General features: G+C 40.5%; 1 protein-coding gene across 9 annotated transcripts in view; it reads left to right on the top strand.

Moving 5' to 3' along the window:
- Positions 1–17,284, top strand: part of CHCHD6 (coiled-coil-helix-coiled-coil-helix domain containing 6) — a 110,552-nt gene that overhangs the window by 1,825 nt on the left and 91,443 nt on the right. For all 9 annotated transcript variants that reach the window (XR_014958144.1, XR_014958145.1, XM_085590507.1 and 6 more), the window contains 3 exons: positions 1,362–1,491; positions 2,413–2,467; positions 3,717–3,843. Coding sequence is in view for 7 of the 9 variants with exons in the window: in XM_085590507.1 (XP_085446633.1) it covers positions 1,362–1,491; positions 2,413–2,467; positions 3,717–3,843 (312 nt within the window). In the remaining 2 variants the exon portion in view is untranslated. The remainder of the gene's footprint in view (positions 1–1,361; positions 1,492–2,412; positions 2,468–3,716; positions 3,844–17,284) is intronic.

Genomic DNA, 17,284 nt, shown 5'->3' with positions numbered 1-17,284 from the left:
CAGCTCTTTATTTTCACTTCCAAGCTCTGCTCTCAGCCCTCGTTCCCTCCTCGCTGCTCGGTGACCTCGTTTGTGCCGCGCAAGCAGCGTGATGCTCCCAGCAGGAGACAGCTCTGCCCTTGCTCACGGTGCCCGGGCAGAGCACCGCTGTGTGAGCAGGGCGAGGCGAGAGCCTGCACACAGGGATGCTCCGGGAGGGACAGCGGGGAACTGCTTCTTCACCTTCGGTCGGAGACTGACAAGTGTGTGTTGTGGAAATAAGCCCTAGAGAGTGGTGGTGCTACCGTTAAGGAATAGTTTTTCCCGTTTATATATATATATATTTTTTTTTTTTTTTTACATGTTAGTTTTGGGCTTTTTTTTTTATTACTACTATAATTTTCATTGCTCTTGCTTCATGATCCTTTTATATGATTTCTCCCTAAAATCTGCCAGAAATGAACTTTCAGAGTGTTGTTGTGGCTGCTTATTTTTCATCCCATTTTGACTAATTATTTGACAAAAGTTAGCTAAGATTGTGCCTATCTTGTTTGTAAATACTTGTTAAAGTATTTAATGGAGGTAAAATTGTCTTTGCCTATTTTATCTTTACAGGATATAGACAAGGATTTGTGTCTTTAAAATTAGGAATTGGGCATGATAATAATGTAAATTGATGGTACAAAAAATGCTATTAAGTTGGGTAGTAGTGGTATAGCTGAAAATATGTCTTCTACTGTGGCAAGCTAGGTGGGGAACAGCCTCATTTGGTTTTGTTCTGCAGCCAGACCCTCTGACCTTGGCAGGAGGAAGGGGTAAATTTTAACAGTGCTGTGAGAAGCCTTTTGGACTGAATTGCCAGAAAACTTTAAGTTAACTTTTCTTTCTTTTTCATGGGTTTGAACCCAAGTCAGGGGGTGAAAATGAAGTTGAGGTTGCAAAAGTGTTTGTAGCCTTATGTGGGTGGGAGGCTGTTGTCTGTCATGTGGGTTGCAGCATGGCTGCCATGCTGAGCTGGGTTAGCAAACATGGAGCAAGAAGAGGAAAAGATGGATTAAAACCTGCTTAATTCCTTTCCTTCCAATTCTGGTAAATTTTTCCCTATACAAGGAATTGACTTGTTTAGGGATGGTCTCCACCTTTGTTGGTGTTTGTGAATGATTGTCTAGTGAAGCTTTTAGGGTCAGGCAGTAGATTGGAGACTTTGTCACTTACTGATAGGGTATGGCTTTTAAAAATGTAAAGTCAACATGCAAGTGCTGACTGCGTGGACTGGAGGGAAATTGCAGTGAGGAAACTGAGAGCGCTTCTGTGCTATCATGGGAAGTAACAAACGGGGAGGCCTGCAGTGAAAAGCTGACTTGGCTGGTTCTGTGTTTCAGCTCACTGAAGATGTAGTGAACCGGATGAAAGGATCCTCTCAAAGTAGAAGGGACAACCAGAGATCTCCCCGTGCATCCAATGGCACAGCTCCATCCTCACTGGCTGCAGAAGGGAAACCCAGACCTACAGGTACTGCCTGTCACAGAGGGTGCTGGTGGTTTTCAGTGCTGCCCCGTTGTGAGAGGAGCTCTTTGGTTAGTCTGTATCACTCTGTGAGCATTTTTAGCATTTCAGATCAACGTGCAGTAAACAAGGCAGAAATATTTTGCTTTTAATTTCTGGCAAGCTGCCTTGTTGTCTGCTGTGCATATTGTGTATATTGTGCATGGGTGAGGGAAGTACTGCTTTTTATTCTATGGAAAGAAGCTCATAGGGAAAGATAACCTGTCTAAGCACAGCTGGCTGAGTGGATGATGACAACGTGGTTTGTGAACTTTGAACTTTAAACTTGGTTTGTGAAGTCTTTCTTTACATGTCAGAAAACAATTTGATTTCTATTGGTTCTCAAATAGACTTTGGTGATGTATATCAGCAGTGTGGATTTGTTTAAGGCATCCAGACAAAAATGACATTAGGGTTTGCTTTTAGGGTTTTGTTTGCTGTCAGCCTATGTCTTTTCTGAATGTATATCTAGCTTTATGGATGGCCTGAACTGCCAATTTCATCTTCACTTGTGGAATCCCTTTTAATTACAAGGAGAGAAGGAGGTCAAGAGGAAGACTTACTGGAACTAGAGGAAGGAAATGGAAAATAGGTCTACAATCATGCTCAGTGTATATACATTTCAGTATATATAAGGATTTCAGGAGTTAATATCCTCACATAGAAGTTTTCTGTAGCATGGTTTATTCAGTGTGCCTGTTTGAAAATGATGCTGTTGGTGTGTCTGTTTCATAAAATCAAACTCTATCCATCAAACTTAACTTTCTTGACCTTTCTTTTTTCTCTTGATGAGTAATATAAAAAATTATCCTAAAACAATTTATGATGCGATGAAGGACTACATTTATAGTACTATTAGTTGTCACAGGTTTCTCTTCTCCTTTCTAGGAATTCAGCCACCAAAGGCAAGTGACTCTGCTGCAGAGCAGGATCTCTACAGGAGGTGAGGTGAAGCTCTTGAAAAAGACAATAATGAGTTTAACTCATTTGGGAATATATCTATGTATGCATATGTCTGTGTTTTACTTCAGTCTGAGCATAATAGGTGTGTATTTGATAGTGGCTGAACACAAGCCCAGGTGTGTCCAGGGGGCCAAGCAGGCCAGTGGCATCCTGGCTGTGTCAGCAATAGTGTGGCCAGCAGGACCAGGGCAGTGATTGTCCCCCTGTACTGGGCACTGGTGAGGCCACAGCTCAAATCCTGGGTCAGTTTTGGGCTCCTCACTGCACAAAGACATTGAGGTGCTGGAGTGTGTCCAGAGGAGGGCAGGGGAGCTGGGGAAGGGGCTGGAGCACAGGTCTGCTCGGGACTAGCTGGGGGAGTTTAGCCTGGAGAAAAGGAGACTTGGGGGAACCTCGTGGATCTACACCACCTGAAAGGAGATTGTAGCCAGATTGGGGATCAGTCTCTTCTCCCAAGTGTAACAAGTGACAGGGCAGGAGGAAGCAGCCTCAAGTTGTGCCAGGGGAGGCTTAGGTTGGGTATGAGGGAAAATTTCTTCACTGAAAAGGTGGTTAGGCATTGGAACAAGCTGCCCAGGGAAGTGATGGAATCACCATTCTTGGAAGTATTCAAAAAGCTTGTGGATGTGACACTTGGGGATGTGGTTTAGTGGTGAACATGGTGGCATAGGGTTAATGGTTGGACTTGATCTTTTCCAACCTTAACAATTCTGTGATTCTATTCTATGATTATGTTTTAATACCTGAGGCTTTGAAGCCTTTTTTGGTTCAGGACTGCTTCTCTCAGTGCTGTTGCTGCATACATTTTGTGTGATTTTTCTTTCCTGTGGAAGAGCCAAAGAGCAGCATTGTCAGCCAGGCTGATTCCTTTTATTGTTGTATATCCCTTGATCTTTTCCAAAGCAATGTCTATTTGTCTGGCTAACTGCTTCCTATTTTCACTCTTTTCAGGTGATAATTAAGTACTTAATAGAGCTAAATATAATAGAATTATAAGCTTATGTGGTGCTATGCCTGCTGTTGTTGCCAGAGCTGTACCTCACTGGAATTCCAGGTCATATTTAAAGTTTGTTGGTCTTTTGAGTTCCTGCTGATAATGGGACTGTGATCAGATTTTGTGTCAAATAGATTCTGGATTTGTGTTTTGGCTCTAAGCAGGGGTACTCCATGACAAGCCATGTTGCCAGAAGTCTGCTGATGACCTTCTCTCTTCTTTTATGCTCATACAGGTATGTGGAAGAACAGACACTGGTCCAAGAGGAGTTACTCTGGCTGGCCGAGAGAGAAAGGGAAGCAGCCAGTGAGGCCAAGGCAAGGAACAGTGTTATTGTGGAGAGGCAGAGAGCAGCCCAGCTGGTAAGTAACAAACCCCCTGCTATGTTTCCAACCTGCACAGGCTAAAATGGCTCTGCTTGAGGGGATTCATTTAATGTCACTTGTGTGATGAACTTAGAAACTTGGATTTAGGCTGAAACATTCCTCACCTCACTCATCACTTAACATTTGGCTCGCAGTGCAGCTGCAAGCTCCACTTGCACCATGTCACTCTGTGCTGCCAAGGCATGAACAATGGCTGTGCAGCTCTACCAGTGGCAGGGAGTATGGGGTGTGTGTTTATGTGGTCCTTGTCTAGCTTCAGAGAACTCTTCTGAACTCTCAAGTGTATGAAATAAATGTTTCAATATATACAGGATTAAATTCTGCTGACCTGATATATCCTGAGACTTTGCTCTGTTTTTATTCTAGGGTATAATAGTGCATGTACACAAATTGATAAAAAGTAATCATGTTTTCATTTGTTTGAGTCTTTTATAAATCTGGTAACAGAACAGCTGTTGTAAAACTGTCAAGTATTGCAATGCTTTGAGGAAGGTCTAGGATTGATTTTTAGAGCCCAGAAAGCATAAACCCTTTTTTGAACACACCACTGACTCCCAAACCAATTTGTTCTTGCCCAGCAGGCAGACTGACTTTTGGGGACTTCTTGCTGCAGCTTTTACTATTAGTCAGGCACCTTGGTGTTATGATGACCCATTAGGTTGCTGTCATACCAGTGCTGAGAAGAGGCACAAGTATGCTGAGATGAGGCTGAGTAGAGCAAAAAGCTTTTGTCAATCACTGCAGTACACTGGGATTGTCATTGGTGCTTAATATTCACGTGCTACTATTTTATATTGTTTTCTTTTACATACTGCCATCCCTATGGCAATGGTGTACTGTCTGTAACTAGTTCAGAGTCTTACTGGAGCTGCCACTTTTTCCTGACCTGCAGTGGTGTCAGAGCGTGACAGTGAGGTGGGGCCATGCTTGCCACAGTGAGATCCAACTGCTCATTCCTTTAGACTGTGCTGTTAAAACTTTAGTGAGAGAACTAGACCAAGAGAATTCTCCTTGCCTGGTGCATACTGAAAGGATGGCTTAGAGAAAGAACAGACTGGAGTATGGATAATCTTTATTGTGGTTCTTTCATCCTACTGATCTGTAGCTTAACCAATGTGTACTTGAAAGTGAAGAGTCCCATGAGGTTTTTTTAATATGTTAAATGCTAACAGGCCTAGCCTCCCCAGGCAAAATGTGAAGCATTTAGAGGTTATAATATAAAGATATTTTTGGGAACTGAATAAATAAAATTTATATAAGAATGGCGACAGTGATTCAAAGAAAAAGTCTTCATAGCTGTAGTCCGTCTCTGGCAGTGATTCCTAGCAGCTGCTGATGGAGAGCATGAGAACAGAGCAGATATATAAGAGTATTTCCCACCTATACCCTTGGAAGTGCTGATGTTCTAAGACTTAGAGGCTTTGAAAGCAAGAGGTTGTATTTTCACTTTGGTGGTTAACAGTCTTTAAAGTAATTCTCTTCTGTGAATTGGTCTGTTTGTGGTTTTGGTCCCAACTGTGCTTTGTCTCCATGATAAAATTTGTGTATGATTGGATTGGTAGGTGTCTGAGATGGCTCTCTTAGATAGTTACAGCTTGTGAGTGGCTGCTGTGTGGCAGGAAATTTCCTCTTAGCAGATTGTACCCTGGCCATGGGGTGCTGGGATCATTGCTGAGCTTGAGCAGTGATGTCTGAGGCCGGTGACTGTTGCTCCTGTGCAAAGGACATTTGGGTCAGCAGGTGCAGTATTAACACTCTTTTCACTAGAGAGACAATATTCTCTTTATGAATGCAATTAACTGGCTTCTGTAAGAGCAAGGGGAAGAAGTTGTCGGTGGATTTGTTGTCCAATCTAAAGATATGACTGCTCAAAATAGAGGCCTGTCCTACTGCAATGAGGTGTAGTGTAATCCTGAAAAAAATGTGACTAGCAGAGTCATGCAATATTTGTGAAATGCAAAGAGGACACCTCTAAAATGAGTGGAACCTGACTGCTCACATAGAAAAGCTGTTTTATTATCTGAATTAGCTTTCAATCCTGTAGTGTTGCATACCCATACTATGCTCTGTAAAAATCCGATTAGGGTCCGCTTGTGATAAATAGTGACCACAGTGTGTTAGCCCAGAATGTGGTGGAAGAATGAAAAACTGTTATGTTTCATTGCTCTTTAACTATCTCTTGATCAGTCATAAATTTAGGATCCTTAAAAAATGGGGTAGTCTAGTCTGTCCTTGCAAAGATGAGGACAGAGCTATTGTTTGTCAGCTTCTAGATATCTTCCTAAAAAGGAACTGTCGTGGCCAGACTTAAGTTATTGGGATCCCTATCAGACTTGCTTTATCTCAGCTGCAGTTTCCTTTTGGGCATGGTTACCTTATTGTATTGACTCAATCCTACTCCAGCTATGTCTCTCCTTTGCCTTCTAGAATAGGGCTTGAGTGTTTCTTGCTCTTCTGTTTTTCAGCCCCAGCAAATGGGGAAAATACTGGTTATGAGCTGCTCATCCATATCTTGTGTCAATCTTCTCTTTCATGTAGAAGATAGTAGTGGAACTCAAGGTATCTAGTTGTAATCCAGGTGCAGATAGCAATGGAAATTATCTGCTTACATTTATAAGAGAGAAACTTCCAGGGTTGTTTTTGTTGTAGTTGTGACCTATTAGGGAAATGAGATTAAAAATTGGGCAACTTCCATGAAAGAAATAACAAATGAATAATTTGCTTCTTAAGGAGCACTTAATTTGGTAAAAATTGAGAACTATGCCACATATAATTAGAAAATTTTATTCATTTTTTTAGTATTTGCATTAAGATCTTGAACTGCCCTGTGCTCTTAACATATCAATAGTTCAGTGATTAGTAGCCCTTTTCTGTACTGTTGTCTGCAGCAGTGCTGGAACATTCCCCTGTAACCATTGCACTTGTATAAATCCAAGTACCATAGCTGTATTTTGAAGTGATTTCATTGTGGTTGTTCTGAACATTGCATGTCATTTAATCTATTCTTTATAGCTTTCACTCACTGATTTTTATTATTGGAAGTATTGCTATAAGTACTTCAGTGTTATTTTATGGTGCACACAAAGAGAGGGTGGACTAGAATTAACCTTTGATATGGAACTTGCTGTCAGCTTCTGGGGCCAGTTACTGGATTGTTTATAGGGCAGGGTGCAGATTAAAACTTATTGTTATTTTATTGTGGTTTGTATATTTTATTTAGCTAATTTTTTTCTCCTTGAAGTTTCTGGTTTCAAGAGGGATTTAGAGTTAAATACCTGTCTCCTTTTCTACATTTTTGTCATGACCTTTCTTTTTCTTTTAATGACTTTGAACAAGGTACTTAGCTTCTAGATTCCTTTGGTTTTGAGTAAAACTCCTTACAGCTTTAGTTTAAGAAACAAAACAGCTCTGTAAGTAATAGTGCAGCATTTACTTTCCTCTTTGAGTGAATATGGCTTTTTGATTAACCCTGGGGACTGGCTCAAATGAAAGTAGTCTGCTAAGCTGCTGTAGAAGAACTCTCCCCAATTTGTATTAGAGATAATTTTTTTGTTTGTTTGTTTGTGCAGCACTGCAGGATCATGGTGTTGAATGGAGTCTTGGAATAATTTAATGTTGTGGGTACTTACAACACAACAAGGATTATATGTACAGTGTTTCAGAGCAAGGCCTAGGGTGTTTAACTAATGCTGGTGCCATGCCTTAAGTCTCATGTGAAATACCCAAGAATTAACACAGCTATCTTTAAATCCTTTTCTATTTCTAGCATGAGGAACTTGCAAAGTTGTCGGTCAAGTTATTCAATTGCTTGACTACATTGTGAATAGTCTCACCATTCCCCTATGCGAGAAATCTTTCCTTTTTCATTTCCAATTAATCAAAACTTGTCCCCTTAACTTCTCAGTTCTTTTGGGTTTCTTTTTTTTTCCTCCTTCCTACCAATAAAGGAAACTTTGCAAACAAAGCTGCTCTTTTTCCTCATTTTTGCTTTTGTAATCCCTGAAGGTTGAGCAGCATGTGTAGGATATGCATCAGAAGCCTCTTGGAGCCAGGGACTCTGTGCCTGATGGTTTTCACTGAAACCTTTAAGACAAATCAATGTGGAATGGGGATGGATAAAAGCAGAATCTGGGGGGTGAATAAACGCGATTAAGCAAAGACATCTCATTACTACTCGAGAAAGGGAGGATTATAACTTATAAAATAGGAGGATCTCATTTAGAGGCCATGTGCACTTGTGTTATCAGGACAGAGGGAGAGCAAATAGAATAAATGAAATTAATACTTTGAAAAGAAGCATTACCCGGATTTGAGCATTGAACTAATATGATTTGTGCAAAGCCCTGAAGTTTTTATCTCCCCATTAAATACCCCAAGGATAATGGCTTTGTCAGAGTTATTGACCAAAAGTCGTTGTCTTCCTCCTCACTTTGAAAGAAGGAGTTCAGAAATGGGGTGATGGTAGGGCAGACTTTGCACTATGACCAGCTGTTTCAGACAAGACTGACAGGCACTGGCTGCTTGAAACAGACTGAGAAGAGAATTCATAATTGCTGGAAAGTTTTTCCAGCAGTCCATGATGGATGACTTGCTATTCCCAGTGTTTCTGATCATGCCTGCTCACTGGCTTGCTGAATGGCAGCCTTTGCTTTCTGGTGGTTCCAGCATTGGGCTGTTGTGACTAGCGTGGCTCAAATGGGCATGAAAGGAAATATAAGAATATGGGTTTGTTTCAGGTTGCTTCAGTAGCTGATTGTAATTGGTTGTAGGCCATTGAATTCTTTCAGATGATTTCTTGCCCAGATATATCTTTGTTTTTCAGAGCCTCTCATCTCCTCTTCTTGATTCAGGAAAGATGGGATGAAGGAAGAATACATGATTGGGAATGTCTTTGATGAAGCAGTGGGTTTTGATAAAATCACTTTGTGAATGTAGCATTCTGAATTCTTGGGCTATGCTATGACATACTTTGGACACTTCCACCCTTGATTTAGTGTATATAGGGCTGCTGACATTTTAACTGGTATGTTTTCTTCTCCATTTCAAAGAATGTGGAAGTAAAACTGCTTAAAATTACTGAAAACAGCATAAACAGCCAGTTCATAGATTGCTACAATGGAGGAGAATTTTGTTGTTAGGGGGTGATCAGATATTTTCTTTTTTACTTTATAGGGATGCAGGAATGATCCAATCAGCCCATTTGTACAATGTTTCCTTTATATTCCCAGTAACTGATGAAGCTTTAAGTGAATCTTGTGGGTTTTTTTGCTGTGAATTCCCTACTGTTGTTGATCAGTGTGAGCAGTAGATGCAGCTGAGCTGGTACTGAAGATTGTTTCAGAAACTGTGCTGAACATGATTTACTTTGTTAAGGCTTTCATTTACTTTGTGATAAGCTGGGGATCAGCTTCATCCTGGCTGATTAGCCAAAGGTAAGCATTCCTAGATTAACTGGGGCTTTGTTGTGTGTAATCTCCTACCATTGTGACAAGCTGTAGTGACAGGATGAGGCCCAGCAGTAGCGTGGTGTTTGTTGGAACTGTGGCAGTGTGGAGCCATCAGTGAAGTGACACTGCTGGTTTCAAGGTCAGGTCTCTATTGTCAAAACTTGTCTTTTTTTTTCCTCCCTGTTTTTATTTGAGTTGATGTAATGAAAGGTATTGTCTCTGTGAGTTCTGTGTTATGGTTTGGAAACTGCTCACCTCAGGGACAGTTTATTTGGTGCTGTAGGCTCTACAGCTAAAACACAGCACACTGAGCTGAACCCTTCCCTTTCTAAAGCTGTAAACCTGTGTGTAAAAAATTGGTTGGTTCTGGGAGGTGACATGGCTAACACTTGAGGTTTGGTGTTTCCTGGCTTTTTATTTTCTGTATTTCTTGATTGAAGTTTTTAATGGGTGAGGCAGAAAACATTGATTGAAATCTGAAAGTATGGAGGCTTGTGTTAAATAATAGTGGAAAATGAGGAAAAGGCCCATTCAGTTTGATTTTCATTAATGCTGCAGTTGTCAGCAACAGGTTTTTATATGTGTTTATGAAATATAATTTTTTTAGATTATTTTTAATTTTTTTTTTTTTAGAAAATAAGTGGTACATTTAGTTATTAGACTCTTCATTCCTGCCTACAGTGTGGGAGCAGCACATCCTCGTGAGCATGGTTTGCTGTGGTTTGGCTCTTTGCAGAGCATTCACAGGCTGTCTGTCAAACACACAGACCTGCCCTCAGTGCCTGCAGAGCCAGGTAAGAGTCCCAGCCAGGTTAGCAAGAGTGGCAGTGTCTTGGGCTGGAAGTTGCAATGCAGTCGTTTTTGATTGCCCTCACTAATTGACAGCTAATTCTTTCACTAATTAAATGAAGCTGCCTTTTCAATATGTTGATACAAATGGAAAGATGTATTTTTAGGTTTGAGACTTAATGATTTATTACCAAATGTTGCAAACTATTGACAGGGGGATTTAAATAGCTTCAGTCCTTGTGCCTTGTATCCCTCTCAATCTTGCTGTGTGAGCCTGAGACACTCTTCCAGACTTTCTGCTGAAGAAAATATATTACTATGTGGAGACTTTAAAATTAGTAGTTTGTTATTCTATAGTCTCAGGCCAGAACATCCCTCCTTTTCCCTACAATTGGGCTGCTCTTTGTCTGCTACCCTCTACTATAAAAGTGGGTTTATTTCTTCAGTGAAAGAATTACTTGGTGAAACCATTAAAACATTAAACATTTAAGGGATCCCTATGGAAAATAACCTTGAAGTGTTAAATTATGGACTTTGGAAAGGTTTGCTTTAAATTTAAGCTTGGCATGGTGAGGCTTTATCTACATGTCTTCTACCTCCAGCAAGCTAATAACTTCTGTTCTCTGGAGCATCAGTGAGGTCTAAATTTAACTAAAGCAATTTTGAAGAGCTTGCACTACAATAAAGGCAGAAATTGAAAACACAGCCAATGCAAAAGAGAACTTCCTCTTCTCTTGAGGGAAGGAGAAGGTGTTACCTGGCTAAGGGTAAGAGTCTGCCTATGTACTGCTTATTTTCCTGCTACTGCTGCTCTGATTTGTCAGACATTTATAGAATTTTTTAATAACTTCCAATTTTTGCAGCTAGTCTTTTATCTCCTGACTGAAGGTTAATTTGTGTTTGGAGAGTTTTTGTGGACTTCAGCAGCTGATGGTTGTTTGAGCTTCTCATTTTTGTAGTCTCTTGAGTTAAGAGACCTTATCACAAGGTTGGCCTTTTTTAAAATCCAACAGCTGCAACAAATTGAAGTTGTCTGGGTGCTGCCTGCTTCCCCTGTCTTGCCTTCAATTTTCCATGCCTGTATTTCACACTTTTTTTTTTTGTCTGTCAAGTCTGTGTACTCCACAGAAACTTCTTCAAGATTCATTTGTTCTGATTTAGGGTTACTGTAAAGCCATTTCATCATTTAATAAGTAAAAGATAAGATTAGCCTTCACTTTCCCCTATGTATAACTGCAAAATATTAAATTCATAAAGAAATAGGAGAATAATATGTTGATATTTTTCTGTGACTGGTCCAACAAAACTAGTACTGAGTCTTCTTATTCTGCTATCAGACTACTGTGTAGTAGAGAATTTTGCTCTAATTTACAGCTCATTGAGGGGGGCATAAGCAGCACAAGATGGGCCCAAAGGCCGAACTGTGTCTTAACTGTTGCGTGGATCGCCACCTCCTCCATCCACTGTGGTGTCCTAGTTTGAATCACTTCATTCCACCCCTTCATCCACATACAATTTGCCTTTCTTAAGCATAGGTAAGTTACAGATTAAATTAGCAAACTGTTCAGCTAATAGGAAGATTCCTGATGGGGTGGAATGTATCTGTGTGATAGCACCTGTCAGTGCACAGCACAGCTGGCACGGGTATTCCAGTGTGGAATTCCCCAGCTGCTCATGGCAACACATGGGCTTCTCAGGCTGCCAGAGCCAGGCCCAACAGAGCAGGTGTGTCCTGGTCAAGATCATCCTCAAATGCAGTGTCTTCCACAAGTCCCAGTACAAATGGCTTTGTTGGATTGATACTAGTAGATTCAAACTGACTCTAAATGGTATTGTGTGAGTAATCAAAATAAACACTGATGTAACTTTTTATTTCTCACCTTAAAGAACAGTTAAAGTGAGCTGATACAAAGACTAAGTTTCACTGAGGTTTTTTCCAGTTTGTTTATTCCCTCTGCTCCAGTTGGACGTCCTCAAACCTGCCTCAATTTGCTGATGTTTATTTTAATTCTTGCTTGCTTCCTTCTTTGTCTCTCCATCTTTTTACTTTCCCAAAGCTGCAGGATGGTTTGCTCCTGCTGCCTCTCCTCGTTGTTGGTGTTATCAGGCACGTGTGCAGCGGGTGAGATTGCAAACGCCGCTGTTCTCCGGGATCCTAAGCATCAGACAATGTTTTACACGGCGTCCCATTCTCTAGCTGGCTGGTTGGACATGATGTTGGTACCTTATCTTCACGCTGACACACACTGGACATTAATAGAAATACATTGCTGAGGCACATGTGTGGAATTTCAAGCAGCCTTTCTAGCTGTGCTTTAGATAGTCTATTGTGTGCTTAACCTCTTGGAAGAGGTTTTGATGAGAAAAGCGTGATGTTAACTCTTGGGTGGCTGGCTGGACTCTCTCTGAGTTCCTTATTATAGTCAGCATAATATCCTCCTAATTGAACACTGCTTATCTGTTTTGGAGGTTTAAACTTATCTTTTTATGACTAGTAGTCCTCCTTACTAATGCAGATTTTTAGGGAAGAAATAACTGTGTTTTGCACATGAGGATTAGGTAGAAAATGTGTTGCTGTAAAAGAAACTGAGTTGCCAGCATCTTTATATAGCTTTGTCTGAAGTCTGTCCCTTTATTATTTTTGGCTCTCAGATTGCTGTACATCAACTAAAAAAATGACCTGGATGCAGCCACTTCTATTTGCCAGGAATTCTTTCTGCTTTTGGAGCACATCAGAATTTTTGTTTTTTCTTTGTGCTGTATCTGTATACTTTCTCAGCTTGTTTGCTATGGCCATCTGCAATTATCTGTATTATTTATGAGTGCTGAGTAAAACATGATGGAAAGTATCTTCTTAAAGGGACTGTACTAAAGGAAAGGAAATGAGCTGATGACTTTGATTTTTTAGACAGTGAAAATAGAACACCTGCAAGCTTGTGAGGAAGGGAAGGTATTAGAGTTAGCTGTATTTCTTTTTCCCGTCTGTGCATTACATAGGGGGTTTAGAGCCTTTCTAGCCTTGAAGACTTTGTGATAATGGGCAAACTTGAAGGATGATACAGTAGGAATCGAGTAAAAATTGATCAAACAGACTGAGCAGAGCTATGTATAATTACTGTCCAGAAGAAGAAAGCTTAAAAAAAGCTTAATATTTACTTGAATAGAACATTAGACTAAGGATACATTTGTTAAATAACCAGTGCTCTTCCAATTAGGACTGAGAGCTTGCCATTTACATTCACTGAATCTTCAGCCTGATGCTTTTGCCGTGGGAAAAGCGGTTCACTGACTGGTAGATGATTTCAAGCCCCTTTATTTTTTCAAAGATACAGGTTCATGTCTCTTCTTTTCTCTCCATCCTCTCAGCAGAATGGATTTGTTCCTTGGTTCATCTTGCTGTAGCTGTAATTGGCACTGTCAAGCTGAGACTCTGGCTGACCCCACCCCAGTTTCCGAACTTCAATACATAAAAGGTTCCTTACAAAAGCTGCTCCCTTACCAGCTGAAGACTTGAGTAATCACTCATTTTTGTATTTTCATATGATAGTCTCTCCTAGTTTAACAGCCAAATGTGGAAAAAGGGAGATTGGAAATAAAGATATGTTAAAAAATGCCAAACCAAAACAACCAAACCCTCAAAACCAACAAACCACACAAAAGCAGCACCCTGAAAAAAACCCAAATCAGACAAACTCCTCCCAAAGCAACAGCAATAACAACAATCACTATATCAGCTGAAAATAAGGTTGCATGTTTCTTAACCCTTTTTCCTAATTTTTCAGTGTAAAAGACTTCTGTTATATAAATACTAAACTCAAAGCTTGACAGCTTTAAACTGCGAAGCCAGCTACAATTTTAAAAATAATGAACATCAGTCCAGCCTATAGTTTTCTATCATTTAAAAAGTTGTCTCCCCAGCTGCTGTGCTGTTTCCTGTTCAAGACTCAGCATTTTGTGGTGTAATTTTTCAAAGCTTTGTGTTACTGAAGGTTATCACAGAGTTCTGTTGAAAAGCTGCTTGCCTGTGATTTCCTGTTAAAAAGTGATCTGCAAAAGAGGTGGTTCCATGGTCAAGTAAGATTTTGATACTCTTCCTCTCCTGGGAACAGAAGTGGGATGCATCAACACCCTTCCCCATCTGATGGCTGCTCAGAAGCCACCACTCAGGTCACTGCCCTTATTCCAGATTGTGCTGAATGTCTAAATGCAACCTTGAAGCTGTTGTCAACAACTTGTATTTTCTTTTTTTTAGACTAGTTTACAAGTAATCCATCAAATTTCATGCATCTGCTGTAAAAATAGGAGTTTTCATTGTAATTAATCTGGATGAAGTGTCAATGTGTGTTCAGCTTAAGTGGGGAACATTACCTGTGCTTATGCTCCAATGTCATCCTGCCATAGCAGGCTTCTTTTGTGAGCTTAATAAAGGAGTATGGTATGGTACCTGCAGGGAGAGAAGCACTAATGGTCTTAGCTGCCATTCTCCTCTGTGTGGATGGGACTAATGTGGTTGATAAATTCTTCCCTGCCTCAGGCCTTGCAAGTGCAGGCTGCTCCCTTAGGAAAGAAAGTAGCTCAAGGAGTACCATGGGTGTTTTCAGGTGTAATTGAACCAGCTAGACAGAATAGATTTTCTCCAGCATAGAGGAATTTTAATACCACTTAATTTCAGTGTTTTACTGTGAAATATCTTGGTGAGCAGGTAATGGTAGATGATAGGTTTTTCTGACCACATGCACATGCAAGCTTAGGAAGAATTGTACCTTGTTGTTTGCTTATATGTTTAGAAGTTACATCTGCTTTTTGTACAAGATATGTATTTTACTGGGAATTCTAAAACTGTAGCAAAAGTTCACATGTTTATAAGAAGGAGTAACAAACTTTCACGTAGTCATTTCCTCTAGTTGCTTGTTGCCCAGCAGATGTTGCTGTTGAGCTTGGTTAGGCCCCACTGTGCAGTTCATCGAGTCATCTGCCTATGATAAGAGCTATGATGCAGAGTGATTGGGAGCTAAGTTTCCTCCTTGAAAATTCATGCCATCTACTGCTAAGTCAATACACTGTCCAGAAGCTTAAGGTACATCTTCTGCAGGCGTGTGTGTAAATAAATAAATGATATTAGAATGTCTTTTTTGACCCATGCATTGTGTTTTTCACTTCATTACTGACTCTGAATTCGTATCAAACTTTCTGCTTTCATTACCAAAGCAGTTTTGATAGCTTGGTTTTTATAATTATTTTTGAGGGAGAGTGTTTCTTGGCTTTTCAAGTGAGCCTTTAAGATGAGGTGGTGCAAAGGGAATCTGATAATCCACAAACAGAATATCCTCATCAATATCCCTTTGAATGTAGAATTTGGGAAAATCTATCACCTGCCTCATGCAGAATCTGTGAGATAAATTACGTTTCTTATTTGGGGTCAAACCCACTGCTCAGTCCAGCAGCTGCTTTGTGCATTGATCTTGCAACAACAAGCACGTCTGTGCTCTGGTTTGCAGTTCTTTGGGATGTGATTCTCGTTATAATACTCTTATTTTGGAACTAAAATGTTTTTAATATGCACTTCAGTTGCCTGCCAGCGATGAGTTTTTTTCCAGTTTTTTTTCACTGAGTTTTTTCCAGCAGTGTCGAGATCATTTGGAAAGCAGCAGTGAGTATTTCCTGAAGGTGGCACTGAAGGGACACCCATGAAGTCTCCTTTCCAGGGGTGGAGCAGGAACTGCTGAGCCCTCAAATTGCTTGCATACCAGTGAAATGTCTCAACGTTTTTGCTTATTTGTTTTCCTTCTGACTTCTAGGTTCTCCAGGAGTTGCCATAATATTTTTCAGGATGAGTGTACACTAAGTTGTTGGAGTTCATTGCTTCCTAAAGAAATTGCAGAATCAAATAATGGTTTGGATTGAAAGGAACCTAAGGATTATCTAATTCCAATTTCCTGCCATGGGCAGGGATTTCATTCTCTAGATCAGGTTGCTCAGGGCCCCATCCAACCTGGCCTTGAATGTTACCAAGGATGGGGCATCCACAGATTCTCTGGCACAACCTGTTGCAGTGCTTCATCATCCTTTGAGTAATGAATTTCTCCCTAACATAAACCTGTCCTCTTTCAATTTAAAAACATTGCCTCTTGTCTGTCATCATTTGGAGTTGTGAGGCTACTGTGTACTGACATAATATACAAACTGCTTCTGTCTTTCATTGTCTGGCCATGCTGCCTGGGGCTGTCTTTCCTGCTTAATGTACAGATCTGGAACTTGTGGCATTGCTGTGTCTTCAGGCTGCAGAGGGGAGGACAAGGTTGTGAAGACAGTGCAGGTTTTCACACAAATGGTGTGGTATGTTCTCAGCCACCTCTGATTTGTATTTGTTCTTCAGCTCTCCAGTTGGTTTCTAGCAATGTTTCTTGGAGGGGTAGATAACAGCTGTTGAGTGCAAGTTTGGTTTTGGAAGTGGTGGAAGAGAGTGGCAGATCCTGTCCTAATGGCATCTCATGTTTGCTATCAAAACAGAGATTGCTGCCTCTATTCCTCAGATCCTCTTTAGGATTCCCTGATTTGACCTGCACTCTGGCCTTCTAATGAGATACTCTTCAAAGCCTCCTCTGTAAAAATTTCCCATTACATCTGTATCTCTTTGGCTTTGACTATCTGCAATTAGACTGTGTAGACTGAGAAGACCAATAATGAAGGAAAATGGAGTTTCTCTCAGCAGAAGTTTGAAATGTATCTGCACTGCTTTTCTGAAGGTAGTATTTCAGGTCGGTCTTCACTGATATAGTAAGTTTCTCACTGATTTGAGTAATTTGGAGCTTAAAAACATAAAGATGATCTAGCTGGCCTTGGCTGAAATGAATTACTGCTTTTAGCACAGAATCTTCTTTTGAGAGAGAAGCTGGTGGTTGACTGGAATTCCTGCAGATTCTTAGGCAGGAGATTTGTATCTTTTCATCTGTTTTCAAGAAGGAGAAACAAGTTATAAAAACCACTTAAAGGTTCAGTTAAGATTTATTCTGCCTGCATAACTGCCTCCCATAATAACTTTAATATGCATCATCCTGAAACTCTTAATTGGCCCTGGTGTTGGCAGGGCTTTCAGACCCAGCAGAATCTCCTCTGTTCAGCATCTTTTAGGAAGGAATGTAGCCAGAGAAGCACAAAAGATGAAATGGCTGCCTTATAAA

This window comes from Lonchura striata, chromosome 12, assembly GCF_050655825.1.
Source record: "Lonchura striata isolate lonStrDom1 chromosome 12, ASM5065582v1, whole genome shotgun sequence".
Lineage (NCBI taxonomy): Eukaryota > Metazoa > Chordata > Aves > Passeriformes > Estrildidae > Lonchura > Lonchura striata.
This window is presented reverse-complemented; position numbering and strand designations above follow the sequence as displayed.